This window comes from Anser anser, assembly GCF_964211835.1.
Source record: "Anser anser genome assembly, chromosome: 12".
NCBI lineage: Eukaryota > Metazoa > Chordata > Aves > Anseriformes > Anatidae > Anser > Anser anser.
In genome coordinates this window covers 4,814,854-4,839,145 of record NC_139733.1, presented here as the reverse complement: position 1 = coordinate 4,839,145, position 24,292 = coordinate 4,814,854, and the positions used below count along the sequence as shown (strand labels likewise).

At 36.7% G+C, this 24,292-nt stretch overlaps 1 protein-coding gene across 2 annotated transcripts in view; it reads right to left on the bottom strand.

The window, feature by feature from the left end:
- NUP210 (nucleoporin 210) overlaps positions 1-24,292 on the bottom strand; it is a 76,356-nt gene that overhangs the window by 27,219 nt on the left and 24,845 nt on the right. For both annotated transcript variants that reach the window (XM_083796375.1, XM_083796376.1), the window contains 14 exons: positions 22,334-22,484; positions 19,784-19,916; positions 18,765-18,923; positions 18,226-18,294; positions 17,811-17,917; positions 16,626-16,766; positions 15,252-15,389; positions 11,670-11,825; positions 8,406-8,604; positions 6,981-7,126; positions 4,149-4,370; positions 2,277-2,450; positions 833-1,025; positions 439-545 (listed from right to left, as the gene is read on the bottom strand). In XM_083796375.1, coding sequence (XP_083652501.1) covers positions 439-545; positions 833-1,025; positions 2,277-2,450; positions 4,149-4,370; positions 6,981-7,126; positions 8,406-8,604; positions 11,670-11,825; positions 15,252-15,389; positions 16,626-16,766; positions 17,811-17,917; positions 18,226-18,294; positions 18,765-18,923; positions 19,784-19,916; positions 22,334-22,484 — 2,095 coding nt within the window. The remainder of the gene's footprint in view (positions 1-438; positions 546-832; positions 1,026-2,276; positions 2,451-4,148; positions 4,371-6,980; positions 7,127-8,405; positions 8,605-11,669; positions 11,826-15,251; positions 15,390-16,625; positions 16,767-17,810; positions 17,918-18,225; positions 18,295-18,764; positions 18,924-19,783; positions 19,917-22,333; positions 22,485-24,292) is intronic.

Here is a 24,292-nt window from a genome sequence, read left to right as displayed (position 1 = left end):
CATCCTTACCCTGTTTTGCAAGTGGAAATAATACATTTGCCTTCCTGTGTAAAAACTGCATTAAGCACATGGTTTCTTTGGTGAAGGATAAGTAGGAGAGCTTCACCAGTTCATTAAACAAGTCTGGATTGAAAGAAAACTAAATGAAAGATGTAAAGGGAAAAGAATAGGACATATTTGATATGGATAGCAGAAAATAATGATGAAGAAAAAAAAAGAAAGCCATGAACATTAAAAAAATCTAGTGGTATGAATCTGTCTTCAGAATTTGTTATGGAGTTGCCTTATTTTTAGATTATTATGCACTGGGGGAATAAATGTATACAAATACTACACATTAGGCATCACAGGGAAATAATTCCACGTCCTGCCCTGCCCACCCAACCCCTTGCCTCTCCCCCCCAAAATAAAAAACAACAAAAAATGAGTTCTTAGTACCGGTATTTTTACTTTAGCTGCCTTGAGATGAGACTGTTGGTATCCTGTTGCAGTTGCAGAAATAGCAGTTGTTCCAGACTTGTGATGAACTAGAACAGTTTGTAAGCCTGGAACCAAACAAAAAGCAAAATAAATCTGATTACGAGGCAGGAAAAGACAAAGTATAAACTGTTCACCTCTTCCATTGTCATTCTGAGACAACAATGACTTTCCTCACTAAAAATACGCTTTTTGTTTATTTTTGTTTACTAACGCAGGCTTAAAATGCAAGTTTAGGACAAGCTGAAATACGACTGCAGATTACATTAATTTCTTAATCAAGATCAGACACTACCATATAGATTTAATCCTGGACTCTTCAAATAATGAAATGCTCATTTAAACTGATTTTTACCATGCATTTTCTTTTGACTGCTTCCATCTTCTTTCAGAATCAGTTCCATTGGCATATTAGGCTCAATATTAGCTAAAGACATTTTTGTTGATTCCCAGATAACACTCAGGGAACTGAAGTTATCAAATTTACTTCCCTGTTGGTCATAAGCAGACAAATCCAATACCGGATTGCGATAATTTGAAACAGGAACCTGAAAAAGAATGAATATTTTGAACTGAAAAGATTCAAGGGGATTTTTAATCACGAAAAGAAAAAAAAAAGTTATTTTGAGTTCTGTAACACTTACTGTATCATTCATTACGTGAGTCATATTCATTAAAATAAGCCATCAATGCAAAGTCATTAAGTTGTACTTCAACTGCAAGGGGTTTTTGCTGTTGGTTTTGCTTAGTTTTAAACCAGTAAATTACTCTAAACCAACACCAAACTACGCTGCTCAGGTATATCGTATTTTGAATTGAAAGAAATAAAAAATGTTGCTATTAGTCAGAAGATCTAGCACAAGATTTTAATGTTCATCTCGTGTAATGTGCTAGCAAAAACAGTGCACTGATATAGTCTAACTCTTGACACATATAGAGCTAGAAAAATAGGTGAAGTCTAAAATGACTTATAATATGCAAAAACTTATCTTGTTGTTATGTAAAAGAAATAACATTAAAAGATTCCTCAACTCCATATGTATTGCAGTTTTATGAAACTAGGATGACTTGCAAATACCCTTAAGCAATATGAACACAACAAAAGAGTTTACTCGGCAGACAAGGTATGACAGCACTCATTTGGATACAGAAGAAAGTTTTAATGCTTGGTAATCTACACATACATATTTGTCCATGCACTACCACCCATATTTGCAAAACTGAATAAACCTGATGTCACTGAACAATACACACTGCACATGCAAATGGACACTTGTAATAATAATCTAATAATAATGCATGGTAAAATATCTCTATATATACTCAATGGAGTATTTCGATTAGAGTGAAATGGTACAGGGAAAAAGATTATCCTTAAAAACAGCCACTGGAAACATATATACCCCCCCCCCCCCCCCCTTTTTTTTTGTTGTTGTTGTAAAAGTTCAACTTGCTTTCATTCGCTTCTCCCCTTCTGCTTAGCCCCAGTTTTGAGACAGGTCAGGTTCACTGAACCCTTACAGTGATTCTTTTGTGAGAAGACACAATATGTGTGCTTTTGCATATACTCCTGTTTTCTGATAACATCTCTTTATAAATGTATTCAGATGACCACTGCAGGAAACTCACATTTAGACTATTCTCTGCAAAAGCAGTTAATGATACAAGTGCTGCCCACAATCCTGTAGCTACTGCAACCCTCGCAATCTTCAAATCAACTGTTTTGTTTCTTATGTAGAGGTCCAAATACTGATTTATATGTTACAATAACACTTTTTTGTTTCTTTTCTCAGCCTTACCACTTGCTTGTTTTGTTGCAGCAAAGGGCAGGAGAGATCAAGCTGAGGACTTCCATAAACAGGAGTCAAAGTGAGTCGTGAAGGGACAGCACAGATAAGCTTCACCACAGCAGGCTCAACTGCTGGAAAAGGGTTGGTCACCGTGGGATTGTTTCCAACTGTTAAGGCAATAACCTAAAAAATTATGAAAACAGGAAAGTGAGGAGAGAGAAAAAGACTATTCAGTTCAGGCACATTCTATTTCACATATCTCAGTTATACTCTGCTGTCAAAAGAAACAAGCAAAATATGTTTCTTGTGGATTTATAGCACCATTGAAGACACATGATTTAAAAAGGACACACATTTCAAGAGAAGTTCTATGCCATTATCAAAGTACTATTCCTGGAAACTTCTTCTAGGTATTCATGTTTACTACTATCTAGCTTGACACAAACAAACCTTTCATAACTTAAAAAGCTAACAGGCTGGTTTTTTTTCTTGTCAGAGTGAGAATAGAACAGCTCAAAGACAGTATTTATAGCCAGCTGAAGATGTTCAAAACATCTTGAGCTTTATTTTACGTGCCCTCTTTAACCCTCAACAAAACAAGTTGGACATAAACACAGAGAAGGTTATCCCAGCAGGCTGAGGCAGATCTGGTTATCTGCCCTATGTAGCCAAAGACACACAGATGCTATCTCTTCTGGACAACACCGAGGAGAGTCAGCCAATGCATCCACAGTCACAGGCAACAAAAATATATTTGGTCCTTTCTCAATCTCCAGTTACAGAAACAGAATTATAGGAACATTCAGGTTGGAAAAGACCGCTAAAGATCATCCAGTCCAACCTGTAACCTAGGACTAAAGTCCACCACTAAACCACACTACTAAGTTCTAAACCTATACTTTTCTTGAAAACCTCCAGGGATACTGACTGAACCACTTCCCAGGGCAGCCTATTCCTATGCTGCACAAATCCTTCAGTAAAAAATTTCTCTTGATACCCAATCTAAAATTCCCCTGGTGCAACTTGAGACCATTTCCCCTTATCACTTTGTGCATGGGAGAAGAGCCTGACCCCCATTTCACTACAGCCTCCTTTACGGTAATTGCAGAGTGAGGTAAGGTCTCCCCTGAGCCTCCTTTTCTCCAGGCTAAACAGCCCCAGTTCCCTCAGCAACTCTTCTTAAAAATTCTTTTCTGGACCCTTCACTGGCTTTGTTGCCCTTCTTTGGGCATAAAATAGCTATACTTTGTACAGTGTCTGCTGAGGAAACCAGTTAACCAATTTGGCAGCCACACTGAAACGCTTAAGCGTCACAAAATTACAGGAGAAAGAAAAAAATGAAATCAAAGCTAAATGCTTCATAAAGCAGGACAAATCACTTCTGCACGTTGGAGAAAACAAGACCAGGTGGAACATGACTACAGCCATTCACATGACTGTTATTTGTTTGAATAAACACAATTACACTGTCAGATAACTTGGTTCAGAGGAGCAGGTCAGACTGAAGAGTCCGTCTAGCGCAGTAACCTTCTGCTACACTCCTATTTATGTAAACTGAAGCAAGCTGCAGTTATTCGGATCTATCTGTTCTAATGCATTCTACAACATAAGGTTACTGTGACTTGGCTTTATACTGCAATAAACCCATCATAAACCACTTTATAACGTAACATTATGAAATAACTCTCTAAAACCTGTACCAGCATCACAATGAAGAAAATGCATAAACAATGTACTTAATGTGAGTTCTTTACTGGCTTATTATAAAAACTACTCATTATTTAAAAGGTATATGGTATCATAAATCTGTCTGAAGCCTGTTCGCAATTGCCTTAGCTCAGCATTTGATGGAGGACAACACAAACACCTTCTGGCACTTACTTGCTCTCCCAGACTTTTGCAAGATACTCTAACCCAATGCTGGATGTTATTCCGAGATGTAGGAAGTCCAAATAAAGACAGGCCAATACTTTCTTCATCCTCAGCAGTGATGTTCCTGAAGAACTTGGAAGGCTCTTGTACCCATGGTCTAGGTCCTCCCTCAAATAACATATCTTTAGAGGAACCCAGAGTCACTAAAGCAACAGATGGAGGATCAACAGTCTGGAATGAATGACAGCTAGGGATTAATGATTCTATTCACAAATACTTTGACTGTACTTTGCAAAAGAAACTTCCTAGAAGTCCGATTCGTTGTTTTGATTAGTCTATGTTTTTTTACTTACAGTGGTTTGTAAATCTGATTATTTAAGAACCGAGTTGTACCAAAATGATTAGCATCACCTACAGCAATTCGACCCAGTCAGATTCTATTCAGTAGAGCCCAAGGATGCAGAGAAAAGTTAACTATGTTCTACTCGCATCTCTTTCATGAAGAGCTACCACAAGAGAATGACTGAATATACTCTCCTGAGCACAGAAATCTAACACATTTTTTCAAATTTACATCACTTTAATGAATGAGATAAAATCCAGTTTTACTCTTCAAAAATCCTTTCACTTTCTCTCTCCAGCACAGTTCTGTGCTCATAATTGTTTTTCTACCCAAGTTTTACTTCAAACCTCTACAAGAAATTTCAGATTGATGTGCATCACTGGGATAGACTGTGCTGTTTATCATCACAGAAATTAACCTGACATATTAAAACACAATAACCATTTGTAGTGTGTGTTCCACAACCCCATTTGAGTTTAGTAAGAAAGAAATAACAGCTAACAAGAGATGGTTCAATTCTTCCCACAGGTGCCTTTAGGTAGGAAGAGAGAAGCATGGGAAGAGTTGGCATAAATGTTCCTCTTTCCTCCCAGTTACTCCTTGGTTATATTTGTAATATAAAAGGTAAAAGCCCAACGGAAAAACAAGAGATTTAGTTTTGAGTGTCTGCCTGCCCTTTGACTCCTGTTTATTTTTCCTCACTTTTTATACTATAAATTGTTTTATGATAGACATCTGACAGAAAAATGCACGCATCCTCCATTTTGGGGCATCATAAATATTTCAATCTACAGAAAGGAGGGAAACGAATATGGAAATCACCATCGTACACTTCAAAGAAAAATTCTTCACTCTGTGAAGCTTATCTTAGCACAGATTTAAAAATTATCTCTATTCTTTAAGCACAGAATACCTAAGCAAAGATTTTTTAGAAGTGTACTTAATCTACTCTCCCTGTCAGTATATTTTGGCTCTGTTATGTACACTGGAATCATTTTACTTTATAGATGAAAAATGGTGTTATAATGCCCTAAGGGGCTTGCTAGTAAACGGGAATGATGGCATACATATGAAAAAATCCTCATTAAAGAGACTGTGTCTCTCTCACATGTACTGCTAACAACAGAAAAGCTTACACACACTGCTCAGGATGTTTCAGCATCTTCAATGAATTATACTCTGCAATTTAACATTTTTGTCAGAAAAGAATCTTTAAAAAGTAAAATCATCATTACAGTCAAGTCTGAATGATTTGCACAAACTTTTGTTCCAGATTTTGGAAAAAAGCCATGGTCAAATCTATTAAACTTCAGTTTTGCAGATTCAGTGCTTGACATCTGAAGACGCAAGTATACTGTGTTATATTTCCAAATACTGACCCTGTCCTCAGGTTTTTTTCCTGTTTTCTTTAATAAACCATCCAACGTTTCTCTTATTTGTAGGGAAAAAACATTCCTTTTCACTGTCATATATGAATGTCAGCTTTCCATTCTTGCAAAAAAAAAAAGTTTATATACTGTGACAGCAGAAATCATAAACTAGGTTTACTTTTATTTACTATTATGTACACAGAATCGTAACTGCACCCTTATTACCTTCTTAATCCAATTGTTAATTATTTAAAATGAACAGTCAAAAAAAAGATTTGTCTCACATCATTTTCAATCCATTTAGAGTATGCTGAACAGTTATTTTACTAATTGAAGTAGGCTGTTAAAAAAAGAGATACACAATTTCTGAAGGATTCAGTTTCATGAATGAATTGTCTGGATGTTGTACTACAAAGTTGTTTTTCAGCATTTTACATACTCAAATTTGGTTATTTAACAACTTAATTTCTGCTTTTAATTTACCTGGCAGTTTTGCTCCCTACCCCTGAATTTCTTATTACTCTTCCAATGAGAAGATGAACATGAAAGGAAAATAAATTGAGAAAAAAAATTGAAAAGAAAAGAAAAAATAACTTGCAGAAGTCAGGTAACTGCAAACTAACCAGAAAGAGGAACTCTGCTATAAAGCTTGCTATCCTCCACCCTCAAAATATCCACTCCTCCGCAGTTCACTCAGATGAGGGTTATTCCTATTAACTGTCCTGCATATTTCTTCAGATGACAGCAATTGTGACTTCTGCCAAAAATCTGAAAAATGGGCAAGGATTTTAAATTCACTTTCCACTTCAGAAGTTGAAACAATCTGTTAGTTCACCACTCAATAGCCTTCTGGGTTGCAGACACAGTATCTATGTAGACAAACTCCACTACATATTTATATATATATATATATATAATAAAAAATATAACATTTATATATACACATATATGCTCCATAGACAGACGATTAAAACACAATGACCCAAACCAAAGCATAAGACTTCTCTTGCGAATCAACCATCCAACTTTTTTTTTTAAACCCTACTACTTACATAATATCAAGCTGTAATTTGTCACTTAAAGGCATTTTAAGGTATGGATTGCTTTACAAACAAATAAAACACTTACTTTTAATGGTAGATAGGCAGCAATGGTGATGCTAGCGCTGAGGTGGACATGACTGTGGGTATAACTAACAACAAGTGTTGTGTATCCTTGAGTTTCAGCTTTCACTTTGACTCCACTACAAAAATCAGCAGTTGGCTTAAGCCTTCCTATCAAATAAATTAAAAACATATAAATATATATTTGGAGAGAAATGCCTAGACACTTTAATGCTTGCTCTACATACCTTTTCTCAGCAGAAGCATTTCTACCAGAAGTAACTAGAGAAACGCTCTCCACCTAAGTAAAACACTCACTACTGTCTTTCATCTCAAACCCAACAATTACTGAACAATTCGTGTCTCTCAAACTTTATTTTCAGCCTGTCCAAAGCAGGTCATGAGTCTTTTCTCTGGTACAAACTAATATGATTTTCTTTCTCTTATGAGAATAATTTGATCTCGCTGTTTTAAGATGAAACTGGATCGTATTTAAGCACAAATAAGTCGCATGGTTCAGATGAGCCTTCCTGCACAAACATGCTGTATTGCCTACAGTTTCAGTTATCTCTAGCTGAAGTTAATGTATTTTTGTGCAACTTTTCTGCTTACTCAGAACATTTTGGAGTTTGGGGGTGTACCCTCACCCCTCTTTTTGCAGAATAAAAAAAAAACAAGGAAGTAAAACAGTACAAGAGCAAATTATGCACTGACATTTAAAATAGCTGCCTCTCAGGGAAACAGATGGCACAATGCAGACTGGTTTTACTGGCTTGGTAGCACAGGAAAGAGCTTCCATACAAGAGGAACTGGGAAAAAATTAATAGTACATCTGAATAACATACTAAATTCAGCAGACTCAGGAACAACCACGTTGCTCAATATCCATTTAGCCAAGCAATACTAATGGCAATCTTTGAAAATAACATGTAGATTCCATGTTCTTGCTACATTTCTTAAAGCAACAATTTTAGAATGACAGAGCTTTGGCAAAATTTTATCAGCTGATCATCTTAGTTTCTTGCAAGCAAACACTGTCTTATAGAACAGAAAGCACTGCTGGACACAAACGGCAAAGCAGTTCTTAGTCTTAGTGTTGTTGCAAATCCTCCAGTGCTACCTCGAAAACATTCAGCTTTGTTACAGAAGCATATTAAAAATACTGCATCAGTAGAGACATGACAGACTGCACTTTTTCCAACAAATTAGTCGCCAAAATGCTTTCAGAGTCCCACAAAACATCAAAAATATCAAAGAAGTTCTGCATGAAAAAGTAAATACATTCTCAAAATAAAACTGCATACCTACTCCCTGATCCCCATCTTCTAAGTTAAAAGCGTATCTCTAGCAATACTCTAGATAGCAGATGACACACTGATTTAAAGGAGGTATGTGATTTAGTAACATTTTAATTTAACTTCCAAAACAGGGAGGGATGAGGTTAAATCACCTTGCAATGGCACAAACACGCCACGGTTTTCTACTTCCACAACTAGATCGAAGTGTGAGCAGTCACTCAGTGGGACTGTCTCGCCTGTTTCAACATTGGTTAGGCCATTAATTCTCAGAGGCAGCTCCAATACTTGGCCAACACGTGCTTCAACTTGACATGGTGTGAACTCCATCCCGCTAGGTTCAGTTACATACACCTGAAGGAGGAAAGAAACATAAGACAGAGGTGAATCAAATCTGCAAAAAGGTACCAGGTGAAATGGAAGACTTCACTGTGCTCTCCTTATTTTAATTAGCCCTCTTGTAGTCATGTCCCAGTTGCTGATTCCCTTTGATGGCTGAAAGTATTCTCTCTCATATTCAAACTTGCTTTTGCGTTTACCTACTGCAGAAATGTATCAAAAAAGGCCATGGAAAGCTTGCTACTATGTTAGTGTTCCTGTCCTTTAAGAGTTCAAGTTCTCATTAGCTCGGGGATCCTTCTACTGCAACTTGCACAACTCTCCCTTCTGCTGCATGAATCATAAAGTGAGGATTAAGGTGCGTGTTATCTCCAGGAGATACCATCACCAACCAGGCCAGCTTGAGTATCCAAGCTTGACTTCTACAAGGTAAATATTTGAGCTAGACCTGACATAGTCAGCAAGTGTCCCCAGCCTCCAGCCTGGATCTCTCACAGCAGGTCTGCAGAAGCTGAGGGAACTAATGGCCCTTTCTCACATGAGCTTATTTGATCGCCTTTTTTTTTTTTGTGCGTTTCTGTTGGCAAAACATTTCCAAAGGCATCCAAGGTATCCCCAGTAATGTCAGAAATCTAAAATAAGTAACCAGATTTCTAATGCCTAATCTTAAAACCTTCTGCTTCCACAAGTAATGCTTATCTGAGAGATACCTTGAAATTAAAAGGGTTACTTCCTAAAATAAGACTGGCAGAAACTGAACTTGCATGCTCTTGTATATAATATGTTGATGAACAAGCCTTAGCTATATTATTTATTATTGTAATTTGCTACTTCTTCCCATTACTGTTAAAGAAACTGCCACAGATTTACTGCATATTTCCTAACAATCACTATGATCAAAGCTTTTCATTTGCAATACCTTTGTTTCTTAACCAGCTGCAAACAGCTTGAAAGACAGAATATTGAAGCATATGGTAGAGTTAATATTGTAACCCTTGTGGAACACAGCTGACTATTCCTATTGCTCGCTGAGGTCAGTAACTAGAATCCTTCAAAGATACTCTATGCAACTCCTAGCACAAGAACAAAGGCATTCAAAAATAACCAATTTGGATTATGCAATACACTGCTCTGAAAGCTCACATAGAGAGAAGTACTTTTTTCTGTCTTCAGGCTTTGACTTATGCTTGGGGATAAGAAGTTTTAACTGAAAGCCCTCGTTCTTCCATCTCTTGCTGGTAACTGTCACTGTTTCTCACTGCTGAAACCTGGTTATGCAGGGAGCTACTTCAGAGCAAGTTTATAAACTAAATTCTACAGTTTTAATGACCAGTCATGAAGACTAAAGACATTTAAAGACCAAGCATGAAGTGTAGTACCTATCTCATATCCGTCTTGTAGAATTGATATAGTCAATTCGAGCACACACACATGCAAAAAAAAAAAACCACAAGCTAATTTCCCCTAAAAGAAAGAAACAAAAAAACAACAAGAAGATACACACAACAGCAGCAGCATTGGTAGATGCAGTAGTTCCACGTAAAGCTTTGTTAGAAATATCTTTCCCAATACACACATCCAAATAAAGAGATGTGTGCCTACATAGCTCTCTCTTCATTCTGGGACAGACTTGGGAGTCTTAATCAAGAACTGTACATATATATATATATATATATATATTTTTAACACTTTTGTCAGGTGGGACTCTGGTAAAACAGAAGTGCAATTTAACAATTACAGCAGTGCTGCACATGGCAATACTTTAAAATGATGAGGTATTTTGCATAGCTAATTTACGTATTTTGAAGGCAATCAGCTTGTTCCCCACCAGTTGCTAAATTACATGCATGTATACTGGAAGGAAGGTGCACTGCCCCAGGGCTTGCAAGACATGATTCCTAAATCAATTGTTGTGCTCCCTCAGAAACAAGAACTATCACCTTTTTAAAGCCTTGGCCAGATGGAGGTTGTTTGCCAGCCTCAACAGTATCTGCATGGCACAAACAAGCCTATTTCATTTATGACCATGCAGTTAGACAAATTGTTTCTGGATCTCAGGTCAGTCACACATGCTCAGTATACTCTCAATTTTAAAGAGGTCAGCAGCAAAATTCCTCTTTTCAGTCACATTTCCAGTCCAATGCTTAGGTCTTTGCAAGAGGCATAGATTTAAAGCATAGATTAAAACATCTGAATTTGTGAAAGTAGCTTAGTACTGCTTCACAGCAGTAATTACAAAACACAGTAATACTTTGTTTTTATTCTACATTAAGTGTCTGGCAACAGCTTGACAGGCAACACGCATTGACACAGTTTCATTAATGAAAATGATTTGCATCCAAAGCATGCAACAAAATATTTCCCAATCAATAACATGCTAAAGTATTTAAGATTGTAGTTTTACAGGAAGTAGTAAACAGAGCAGCTTCTTCACTTATCCTTGCACACACTGTTCTGTGCGTAATTACATATACTGTTCCTGTATTTTCTTTATTCTTCATCACGCACTTACCACCCTGACAAAATGCTAGGAATAGGGTATGATATACACAGAGATGGCACACACCCTCTCAGGAGGTATGTTTTTCCATTCTTAGCCTTCTAAAAGATTATTTTTTCCTTGTCCAGATTTAGTATCTAGATTGTTAAGTGGCACTGTATAACATCCCAGTCACTTCTTCAGGCAGGAATTTCCTTGCACATCTTGATGATACCTGTCATTTTATATCAAGGGAAAATGTTCACCTCTTACCCTGCAAAATATATTTAATTTGGCTTGTGTGCTTAGATAGCTAGACCAGAGGAGAACAACTGTTCACTTATTGCACTCAGGACTTTCAACAAAAAAGAGACTTACCAAGGAAATCAGGAGGGAGGCATAAAAGTACTACAATTAATACAGAAGAGACAGATTGATTTTGAAGAAGCATAAACTCTGAAACCAATCACTTAACCTGCCCCAGGGCAGGCAGGAAAACCTCTTCGGAAAATCTTGGAAAGGGGAAGGCCTATGGGATTCTCAACTTCTGCTATTTTCCAAAAGCTGTATTTAAGAGCAGCCAGGGAAAATCAAGTTTTACCTTCATTTCTCCATAATGCAATGGATTCTGAACATCAATTGCCTGAATAATACTGATGCCAATATCACTTCCAGTTGTCATTACTCCTTTGACTGTCACCGTAGCAACTGCCTGGTTAGAATAGGACCAGCTGAAATTTCCACTTCCACCATGTGCCTAGAATACAGAGAAAAAATTTAGGCTTTGAAGATTTTGCATGAGAAGCCAGGAACACACTGATGAACAATGCTATTATTGAGGATATAAGTAAAATAACACCTCAGAACTATCAAATAAGCAAGGTCAAGTACAAAATGAGAAGATTACCGTTCTTCATTCATTTTAATTTCTGATTTCTTCAAGCCCATATCCTACATACTTACCGGTGCTACTAACCCAAATATATCTCCCAGCTGCAGAAATCTGACACTCCCAGAAATTGATAGTGTTTGGACTCAGCACATGATTTCACAAGTTGGCACACAGGATTATTATACATCTGAAAACTCCCGCTATTTTTCAGTTACTGATAGCCAAAGTGTAGATCCAATGATGTTGGATCTCATAGCTGCTAACCTGATACTCTGTACTGACTAGCTTCTGCCAATGAGAATTGTTAAGTTACGTGAAGGGAAGAGAAAAGGAGCAGGGCAAGCAGGGAGGGAATGGGACAACAGGGGGAAAAAACAAACAAATATTCTTGGTATTACTTCTTTGATTTTACGCTGAAAATAAGCACATCTACCTGCAGCCATTCAACAAACATGCTGATCCAGCAATCAATCAGCTAAGATGTATCGAAACTGCCCATGCTTGCAGTGAGCACTGTGAGGGTCTGCGAGATGTACAGGCTACACTCCCACAAAAGCGTCAAGGGAAGAGTCAGTTACTGACAAACTTATAAGCTCAGGTTTATCATGCAGATTCCCATAAAAAAAATAAACAATGCCACCACACACACAAAAACACACATGGAAAAAAAAAAAAAAAAAAACACACCCTTTTTCCTTAAGCTCCCAGAGACAAATGATTACACACACTGAAAAACAGCTCTTGGCAGACAGCACAGGGTAATATCTGCTGCAGGTTCATACTCTATAAAGTCAAGGGCCAAAAAACATTTAGCCAGCATAAGCAGAGAATTGTCTTCCTTGATGTTAAACACTAGTAACTATAGAAAATCATTACAATGCTATAAAATATATAGCTTTTAGATAACATTGTGAGCTAGATGAAATGCCTGTTGAGAATAAAACTGCAGCGATGTATACTGAGAATGCATTTTTAAAGCAAATTTTAAAAAAGTGACTGTCACACTCCAAAATAAATATCAAAACTGCCTCAGAGTGAAAACTAAGGCGAACACTGTAACAATGTTTACATGATTTTTAAAAAAATTTCTTTAGTTTCCTCAGCATTTGCTCTAGCCCGTTTCATAATTAAACTGATGTAAAAATGGACAAGATAAATCTTGACTAGAAGTACAGTGTAGAAAATAAATCTAAATTATGCAGCAGCTTACCTAATAGCTTCTACCAGAAAAATCAAAAGGATAGTAATTTCCCTTTTTCCTTTCTACGAACACATTCACAATCTGATTACACAAAGAGCACCAAACAAAGATGAGTGGATGAATAGTTAAGAAGATGATGCATAAGATATAGCAAGAAATGTTTTGCTAAGGAATGTAAATGTTCAGAACATTCTGTAATTGTATTTTCAATTAAAACAGGGAAATGAGCAGAACACATAATAATACCCAATTCTTGATAATACTATAGAGTCACATCTCCTTGCCATACAGACAAAATGCATTACCATAGTTTTGTTTTCAAGCAGTCAGTTTTCTCTAAGAGAGAATAAGCCAACTTCTGTTTCAGACTAGTTGTTACCCAAAGCTGAACTTCACAAACTGTTACCACTGAGGGTGATGCCCTCACTAGAAAAAATAACCTCTAGCTTGAAATCCACGTACTTAACTTCATAAGATGCCATTTCACTTCTCTAGTGCATGTAAGGAAATATCTTCATCCTATTTATTTATTTTTAACTAAATGTTTGCAACAGAAGCCATCTTATTAGCACAAACATGAATACAGGAACCAACAAAGACAGCTGAGAAAGTAAAACCTAGAAGTCATTCTGATACCATCTGGAGGGAGTTACTTTAACTATAAGCAGAATTTGGCTAGATCCAAAAAACTCTTTCATCTTATTTTCAGGTCTCTTCACTGATTTAGTATAGCCTGACTCAAAATCTACCAAGTAGAAGGCAAAAACTAATGTACAAGAAGGAACAATAATCAAGCTGTGTGTCACTGTAAACAACCATGAGTATTCTTGACTGGGCATTGAGAGAATGATCCCAGTTTCAGTAAACACAAGCTAATTTAAATATTGGGAGTCAAAAAAAGATCTTTTTTATTTTAAAAAAATCGCAGTAAAGGAAGTTAATTGATACAGATTATTTGAGTAACATGAACAAGTGTTCTCTAATGAGAAATTTGATTATATATATAAGGTGAGACAAGAATAGAATTGCAAAGGAGGTGGAAAACAGAAAAAAAAGACATTTACTTTCCCTCACTGAGTTCTAGCAGAAATTATGATGAAGTACTAAAAATGCGTATTTGTACTAAGAATTTTTACCACACTCTGCTGGTGTGGTTGGGTATGGCATGAATGAATTCTAACTAATCCCACAAAAGGTAAAAATGCAGATGACAATTTCAAATTCAATGGAAATAACTTCACGTTTACACTAGAGAATGCAAATTTATATTTACAAGATTGATATATTTACTTTAAACACCATGTGTCCTGCTGTCTGTTTTTGTATACTCTCTAGTAGATGACAAACTCGAAACTCAGCACTTCTTCATGTTAAAAAGGAGAGGCAGGAACTGTGCATGGAGCACAGGATCTTGGGGATACTGCATTGAGGTGAGAGTCTCAGTTCAAAAAGCACGAAGTTCTTCTCTCCAGTAGAACATACACAAGATACTAGAAGATAAGTCATTTGCTTTACAAAGCCTATGGGAAGGATTGACAACACTGGAGCAATGACAGAGCATAAGAAATGTAACAAAGTACCTTTAAAAGGGAATGCTGTCAGTGAAACTATCTTTCCTTTCCTGTAACTTTTTATTAGAAGCATGAGATATGCCAAGAGTGAAGGATACTGACTAAAAAGGTTGGCAGGGTGATGCTCATTCACCCTGACACGCCCTTTTTGCAGTTTCTTGATACTCCAATTCATACTTCCGTCCCTTTACAGAAAGTAGCAGTCTCTAATTATTAGTATGGAATTTCATACGTATGATGTTTTCTCTAATTTCAAACTACTCTTTGTGTGCACATGCAGGTGCTTCATGAGGGAAATTGGAAGCAGGTGAAAGGTAAGAGGTAAAAGGCTGCTTATATATTTATCTACACATTAATTCCTGCAAATATAATCCAACAAAATACCTCCAAATAAAATTTTGGATATCACTGTGCCTGAATTATTCAATGTCAATTCTACGTAAGTAGCTGAAGTAGTTACAGGCCTCACTGCATCTGCTTGAGCAATCCTTTCAGCATTTAGATACATCTTTGGCATACCTGTATGGTGTACTGGTAGACTCCTGCTTTTGGCTGCCAAGGAAATGTCAAAATGCTGGGTGAAAGAACTATTGGAACATAAATTTCAACTTCTTGCTGGTTTCGCACTGGAACTGGGAATGTGTATACACCTCCATCCTACAAAAAGTAACAGTACAGTGTTATAAACGACATCATAGTACTTCCTGGGAATAATGCTTAGTCATATATAGACAAGCTGTTGAAAATATCTCATATAGAAAAGAAAGCAATTAAGCGTCCCTTATGAACAGCATTATTTGTGAGCAAATAGTAAGCTCATGGCAGTGATGTGTGCTATTCAATTACGTGAGTAATATTACTATGGAGATACAAGTGTCCATGCTTATTTAAAGGCAAACTGCAATAGAAAATACACTCTCATCTGGAGAACTAATCTGATAACTCCACAAATGCATTTACTCCTTGCTCATTCTCCTCTGCAGGAGGTATAACAGAATCTCTGCCTAAAAGACCCATTTCTCAGTCCATCCTGAAACACTGGCCTTTTTTACTTTGCTGTAATTTTAACGCCATAACCCTCCTGCACAATATACTGTTTCTTGCTGGTGTTACTACAGAAAACTTCAACAGCTCTCACCAAACCTCACTTCATTCAAGAGTACCTCTCTGACACAAAGAATGAGCATGGCTTATCATACACAAGGACCTATCAAATCCTATTCAAGGAATAACTAAAAAGATTTCGGAGCAAATGGGTTCAAGTGTTGAATCTTTCCAAGTTTCAAGCAAAAGCAAATCACTTTCACACCACATGTCCTAGTTAGCCATACGTTCAGCAGCCTGCGCAACTAGCAGAAAGTTAATGAATATTAATTTGAGGAAATATTTAGGCTGATACGTTTGGCAGATTTTCATTCCAGCATTTAACAACACTTACCAAATGACAGAAAACTTTCCAAATGTAACTGAATGCGGAACAAGGCCAGGGTATGACACTGATGATCCTACCACAATAAATTGTAAAATTCACTCAGAATGTGAGAAGACCTTTGCACCTGCACAAGGATATGGTATGTGCCCACATAAGGTATCTGCCATGAAAAAAAACATAAGTGCTGTGCACCACTAGTTTAATAGGTATTTGCCACACGCTCAGTAGCAAAATCCCACAGACTTTATTTAAGCAAATCCTCCTTTGACTTAATTGACAGTTTTCCTGAAGTAAGGCCTTTCGAATTTGGAACTTAATCTGTTTAAACAACGATGGCTTAGATCCATGCAATTCTTAGCTTTCCTTTTACAAGGTCTGCCATCTACTAGAGTCACTACTGTGCAAGTAAGTGATTTTTAAGCCTAATGGTAAAAGCAGAACAGTTTTCTGTAAAGACATACCTGATCTACTACTGATGTCAGTGCAGCATCAATAATGGTCTGACCCTTCTTTATTGCTCTCACATAATGATATGATCCATTCAGAGACGACTTCAGGATCTCAAAATACTCTTCAGAGAGCTTTGTATTAATTCTGATATTCTAAAATCAAAACATTACATAAACATCACCACAGATAATTAGCATTAATGCTGTATAGACAGCCATAAACATTAGCAACAAATCAATGAGAAAATCCTACAGTAACAAAGTTCAAAGAAGCTCATCTGAAACTGAATAAGAACTGTTACCCTATGAAAGTTTCCATCCTTCAACAAGACTGTACTTTTCAGACACATCATTAACTCCACAGAAAATATATACTTTTTATGATAACCACAATATGTAACTTAGCACAGAAGTAGCAATATATATAGCACTAAAAATTTGGATTTTACAATAATTTCTTTTTTTTTAAATTCTTAAACACAAAAGGGAAAGAACGTGATTAACCTGCCACAATAACACATTTCTTCTGAGATTTGGCTGAAACTCAAATCTGTATCTCAAGAAGCAGGTACAAATAAATTAATAGTCGCAGAAACTCAGTATTCTGAACAGCAATCATTTAATAAAATTATTCTGCTTGCAAATGAACTATTTAAAGCTCTCTTTTTTTTTTTTTTTTTTTTTTAAGGAGTACAATATATTTGGTACCTAATACCTAAAATTCATCTTATTTGACTACCCAAACAATTCAGTGTTTTAATGCTAGCAAATCATCTAGGCTTTTCCCATAATCAACTGAAAGGAAACAGCTAGCTTCTCAGGAGTATTATAAGCCTATCTTATGCTTTGTTCTTTAACAATAGGAAAGACTGCCTCTACAGGTAACAAAATTATACTGGGGGAGGTAGGTGAAGGGGTGGATGAAGTACAACACTAGTACTGCCTCTCCACAACTGCAATTTCCAGTGCAGGGCCTATGCTACATATTTGAAGCGCACTTCTTCCAGTTTTTCTACAGCATTTACACTCTAATGGGCACTTTCACACAAACTACTACACAAAAAAAAAAAGCACAGGGGAAGGAAAACAAGCAGCTTTGAAAGTCATAGCTCTATGTAAACAAACTGTTCAACTAATTTAAAAGACAGACAGGATTTAGGACACAGACACTCAGAAGCATATCAACATTTCACTTACCTCAGATAAATACACCTTATTGCTTGATTTATCGTATACTTCTATTGTAATTTCATAAAGTCTGCCTGTTTCTAGGACCCATCTGTCACCTGGATGAACCGTAAAACCTACAAAACAGAAAATATTGAACGGCACAGACCAACATCCTCTTTTTGTAATGAATAAAAACATTAGAATTCTGTTGGCCACGCTCTTAAGATGTCCCTTAATTGCTTTAAGTTGCTGATTAAAGAGATGAAAGAAAATAACTGTTCACTACTAAACCCATTTCACATTGAGTTAACTTTATGAATGATTTTTCTAGGATAAGTCATACAAGAAATAAAAGGATATATATACACACAGAAATACACCAACAAAAGAACTACTACAAGAAACGTTATAAAGCAATCAGGAAAATTAAGCCAGTACCAACCTAAATAACCAGGATTTACAACATATATAGTGCTGTTTGGTAACCTGGAAACCCCTTGCATGCGAATACCTGAAGTTTCAGTAAAGGAACAGATAAGTTTTGACAGAAGTCAAGATCAGCATGTTCCTAGGGGTCCTTGTGCCCCTTGAGATATTTAGAGCTAATCGTACATTAATGATAAATGTTATCCCCATTATCCCGAAAGACACAGAGCATTTTGGAGACATCCCAACAGAGAATACTGCTCTGAATACAAAAATTAAATAAAGCCCCTTCACATTCCCACATTGACTGAGGAAAGCAGACATGATTTAACTGATCTTTTCCAACCTAGTTTCTTAGAATATTTCAAGGCATCAGGCAACTCTTTTAAGACTGAATTCACAGCAGTGCTGCTCTCTATACTCCATCAGGTGCTCCTGATTTTCAAGGGTATCAGTACAAATGTGGGTAATTTTATCGTTTTGCGCTGCCAAGGGTTGGAGGTTTGTCTCCTGCCACAAGGATCTGGATGGAAAAGCATCACCTAGGAAGGATACTCTTGTGCTCAAGTACGAGATTAGTTTGTCCCTGCTGCACTGCAGTTACAACTGATGTTGCCTGGTCCAACTGGGCAACCGGCCAAGACAGATCTCCCTCAGGGCCAAGCACGTTGTTCTGGAGCTGCAGCTCATACTGATCAGACGGCATCATTAATTCTGCACATAAAACAAGACAACATATGAAATAATAAAAGCAAGTGTGTCAGTGTTTGGATGCTGCTAATTATTGCTGATTAATTTTTATTGATGCCTAGTGCATGCATTAAATCAGTATTTTTAATGTCTTGCAGAAACAGCATTTGTGTGTTCAGCACACATGCACACAAAATGAGCTACTTTGCCTAACTTTCATTTCTTTGAAGCTTCAGTTTTCAACTGGTATCATCCCACTGTTCAGACCTAACATCCAATTCATTCCCAGCTTCCAAAGCGGTGAAGTTACTTTCTGCAAGTTACTGATGACTTCTGCTGCTTTATTCTTCTCTATAAGCTGCTGATGGACCTAGTCAAATATTTCGTATCTAGCCGTTTGCGTTCTGTTTAAAGAAAGTTATCAACAGCACAGGCTCCTTGTAAACAAGGGATGTAATTACAAACTTCCACACCTTTAAGTGGAGGTAGAATCAGCTAACCAACACTTGTAGAAATGGAACAAATCCATTTGTCAACAGAACATTCCCTGTTATAAAAAATTCTTAAACTAAATTTAGATTAGTAAGTCAGACACTGTTTCTTAGTCAATGTGAAATATATTACTGCATCTAAAATGATAGCACTAGTTCCTATTCTAAGTTACCTTTACCTTCACGTCCTCAACAAATTTGTGAGATTATATCCTTTATAGTCATAATTTTTATGAGAGAAATCCTAAATGGCTGTATCATTGTGATTTTGAAAAACAACCTTCATTGTTCTGTTGTTTGTTATATAGTAACAAACCTATCTAAACCCAATTAAATACTTCCCTGCAGTGAAAAATTCACACACTTGTTAAAAACAAACATAACAGGACAAACCTGTAATCTTCCCTTGTCTTATTTTCTGAACTCTGTACTGAATTGATGTTCCTACCAGAAGATAAACATCATATGCCGGATTTAAAAGGATGTTTTCCAAAATAAGCAATCTGACTTCTGCAGGATGTACATGCTATTGATTGAGAAAAAAAGAAAAAGCAATTCACTTGTTTGTTTGAAACATAACAAGCAGCAATAGCTTAGAATCTATAATGAAAAATAATACTTTCTGTAAGTAGCTCTTTATTATCAAGTTTTGCAAAGACAGGGAAATGCAGAAGACAATGAATTGTATGTAGATCTGCTCTGTGCATCAACCCCCAAAAAAAGTTAATCCAAAAGAGACAACAAAACTTGTTCAAATTAAGCTCTGTGTGCCAGGAGGGTGTCAGAGCTTTCCCATCACTCAAAGGGACCGGGGATCTTCCTTCCCCCCAGAAGGGTACACGCAGAGCGATACCCACCACATGCCTGGCGGAAGCCAGCAGTGCTGCTATTGAACCCGCTCCTGTATCTTCCCAGCACCTGCATTAATACCGCTGTGCAAGCCTATCCTGCATGGCAGTACGCTGCTGCTTTAGCAGCAGTAGCTTAGCTGTGTTCATCCACTGTCACAATTTCAAGCACAACTTCCTTTAGTCACTCTTTTTCCTAACTCCTGTTTTAGCATCAGGGAGCCTGATGATAATTTAGATCACTATACCATTTAGAAGCTATGGATCTCAGAAGCATAAACATTAATGAAGCATGCCTTGTACTTCAAATACTCGCTATCACCACCATTTCCAAAGTGAGAAATGGAGACAAAGGAGGAATAATCTGGACATGGTTCAAAAGGAAAAGTGAAATGAAAGTTTTCTGGACACATTCCAGAAACAACTTTCTTTGATTTTATTCTCTCTTTACTGCCAGTCTCCCCAGCAACCAAAATGGAGAAGCAATTCCAATCTACGCATGGTTCAGTAATATCGTGCAAGGCTGAAGAAAAACTAGTCTGTATTGGGCATCGTTTTAGTTTAGTCTTCTGAAGAACACAGGAATACTTGAGACTGATGCACGGCGACTGTTTAGACATCCAGAAATTCTTTTTGCCTACTGTAAAACAAGACAGCTCCATAAAAGAGATCCTTTATAACTTCATTAAGGAATCTGTATCAAACTCACTGGTCTATTACATTAGGAATACAATAGAAAACATACAGTTTTATAATTTAAACTGTATATCGTGGTTGCTCAAGGGATGTTCACTGAAAATGTGTCGTCTGGCAGAATGAAAGATTTAAATGAACTATTAACCACAAGCAAAAAAAAAATTGCAAACGCAGTAATATCTTTTCAATTGCACTGACAGTATTCATTCAAAACTAATTCAGAAAAACGTTAAAACAGAAAACCAACCAAGCTACAAGCACTCAAGAAAAAGTATTGAGTCAGACTAATACTGTATAATTTTAGAGTAACTATATTCATCAGAATTATTTATCAAGGCTAAACCTGTAACAAAAACACATTTCTCAACATATCCTACCATTTCTGCCACATTACTAGTATTACATTGATTTAGAATATTTCCATAGAACACTTTTTACAGGTGCAGGTTCAATAGTCCAAGATAAGTCTGGTTTAAATAAAAACATTAAGTACCACATGTAATAAAACAAAACTGCAAAACCAGACTGCAGATATGAGACGAACCTCAGAAAAAAAACACGTTTTTTACAAGAGATTTTTAGGTATGAAACTGAACTGATACTAGCAAAATGCCAAGTATTGGAGTCAGAATTTACAAACAACTTAGATGGTTGTGTGTGTTATTGCTATTACAGAAAAAGCCATACTGTTACCAGAGATAACTGAAAAACTCAGTCACTTCAAGTTACAAAGTAAGAACGGTTCTATATAACAACCGGGAAGACTGCCAATACTGCAGTTTAACACTCCTATAGCATTGACATTTTTATTCCAAAGACCTTCCTGGGAAACCAGGACCTAATAAGGTAGAATTAGAAACTAATGAAGTATTTGTATGACACTCATTTCAAGCACAACAGGAAACAAAGGTATATCCAAGATAACAATCCTTGTTTTGGCTACTTGTTCATTCTAAGAACTAAAGAGTTCTAGTTAAAAACAAACAAACCTAAAGGGCCAATGCACTACCCAGCATGATTCTAATTATATATGTAATATGAATGACAATCAGGAGTAATAAAATCTTACAGAAGCACTTGAAGCATACTCTTCTGCTTCAGGGTCTTTGTCAGAGAGTCAGGTTTAGAAAGAATGTCTGGGACATGCACTGTCCTGGGTAAGGCAGCTGCATCAGGGCAAGTGCAAACTCCAACCCTCTCATGGAGATCAAAATTAGTACTGTCACCTTCTGTGATATGGACTCTAGAGTCAATCCAGTAAGACTAAGGCAGTGCTGATATCCCCAGTAGCAACTGACATCATAAGGAACAATACAGCAGGGCAAATTTACAGTACTCCTATAACACTGGATTATAAAACTAAATTAAAAAAATAGAACGTCACATTCAAGTTTCTTACCTTATAGACGTTTTCCTGTATCGTTGCTTTTAATTTAGAGCTCCCTGTTTTCATTCCAGACACCAAAATGGTATCTCCTTGCTTGGCAACTTTTTCCATCTCCAGTATATAAGAGGGTGGAATATAAGTGGATTCTGAAAACTTGAGTATACTGAAAGGTGAAAAGAGAAGTGAGCAGAAAAATTTAAACCAATCTTTGTAAAACCACACAGAAACACCACTACCATCTATTCATAGCCATTTCCATGTCTTAAGCAAATTTAAGATGTCTGCCTGGGACCAGATATCCAAATTTTACTTATTCCTGTACATATCTGCAGTTAATTTGCGTGACTGATAAAAGTTTGTTTGAAGCTTGTTTGTCAGCCTTAAAAAGATATCAGAAAACTGCACATGTTGTCTACAATGGTCCCTCCAGTTTTTACACTACATGTAGACTGCAAAAGCTCTCTAGATTATTGTGGAACAGCAGATGTGAAAGACCAACAGCTTATGTTTATAAAAGTAACAGCTTAATGAACCATAACACAACTTTGACCGATATGAAGAAGCTTGGATGCATTTAGTAGGTATTGTGTTGTTTTTTTCCATAGTCATTTATTCTCTTAGAGAGCTGATTTCCCCACATTATAGTCAAGCATCATATGAATAAAGCCAGGTTCTTTGAAAGAAGACAGTTTCCTATGTTACTATGTCCCTACAATCTATCTACGTTTTGTTGGAACCTGTTTTTGAAGTAACTGAAGCCTCTGCTATATGAGTTTGAATATTTAATCTTACAAGATCACTGTATGTTAAGGAAGTTTTGATTAATGTTGTACTTGAGAAGCATCTGTAACCTTTTTTGTGAGAAAAATCCACGTTTCACGTGTTTGCAGTCTGGTCAGATTCAAGGGTGTCAGGGATGTATTTTTGCTAACATTCCCATTGAGCAATGTCAAAATTCACCATGGCATTTAATACAATGAATACTAGCACAACACTGCTAGAGAAAAGGATCCCAGTGTTGTTGACCATTTTACTTTTAGTATGTTGGTGTCAGTGTAAAGATAGAGCTCTCAGAGTACGACTTGAAAAACATTCCATCAAGATAATGGTAAGTAGCCTTCAGTAGTTTAATAAGGATGCAAACTGAAATTTCTGTTTGAAGCCACTGAAGTTCAATTACTTTAAGCTGAAGACCAGAACAACAAAATCAACACCATAAAAGGATATAGAGAAGATAGTGAATAAAAAGACAAAGAAAACAGAGGCAAGAGATGGTCTGGTGACATACCTGTAGGAGCAAAGAAAATCGTACAGTTTGGATTCTTTTTCTACCCCTACCACAGATGAGCTCCTTGACTTCTGAGCAAGAACTCCACCTCCATTAAACAGAGGGAAACTGTATTTCCCCTGTTATACAAGGGCACTGGAAAACACTGACCTCATTAATGAGTTGAAAAGCACTTTTAAGGTCTTCAGATAGCAGTTTCCATAAAACACAGCTCTTCTAAACTGCAGTAAATTTATTCTTTGAGTCAGACCTGGTAATGAACCAACCATCATGGCTTATTTATCAAGCAACTGCTTTCCGTTCATTGCTTGTCTGAAAGGAACTATATTGAATATCTTTCATTGAATTATTCCATCTAGCCTTGTGAGCTGTATCTAGCTTGCAAGCAGTCACTTGGCCAATTCGGATTTAAATGTTAGCTACTCTGAAAGCTATTTCAGTGCCAGAACTGGGTGTTGACTGAAACCTGAAGCTCTATGAGCCAGTAGAGCTCCTTTCTGGAATGGAAGCCCCTTTCTGTTGCCTTCTGTTGTGTTTTTTGTTTTGTTTTTAAATCTTCGCACAAAATGTTCTCTACTCATTGGATTATTGGATTAGAGCTACCTGGGCTGCTCATTAACGCTATCAGTTTTTAAATTAAACAGGGATGAGAGTGTCCAGGAAGTTGAGTAGGTACAAAAAAA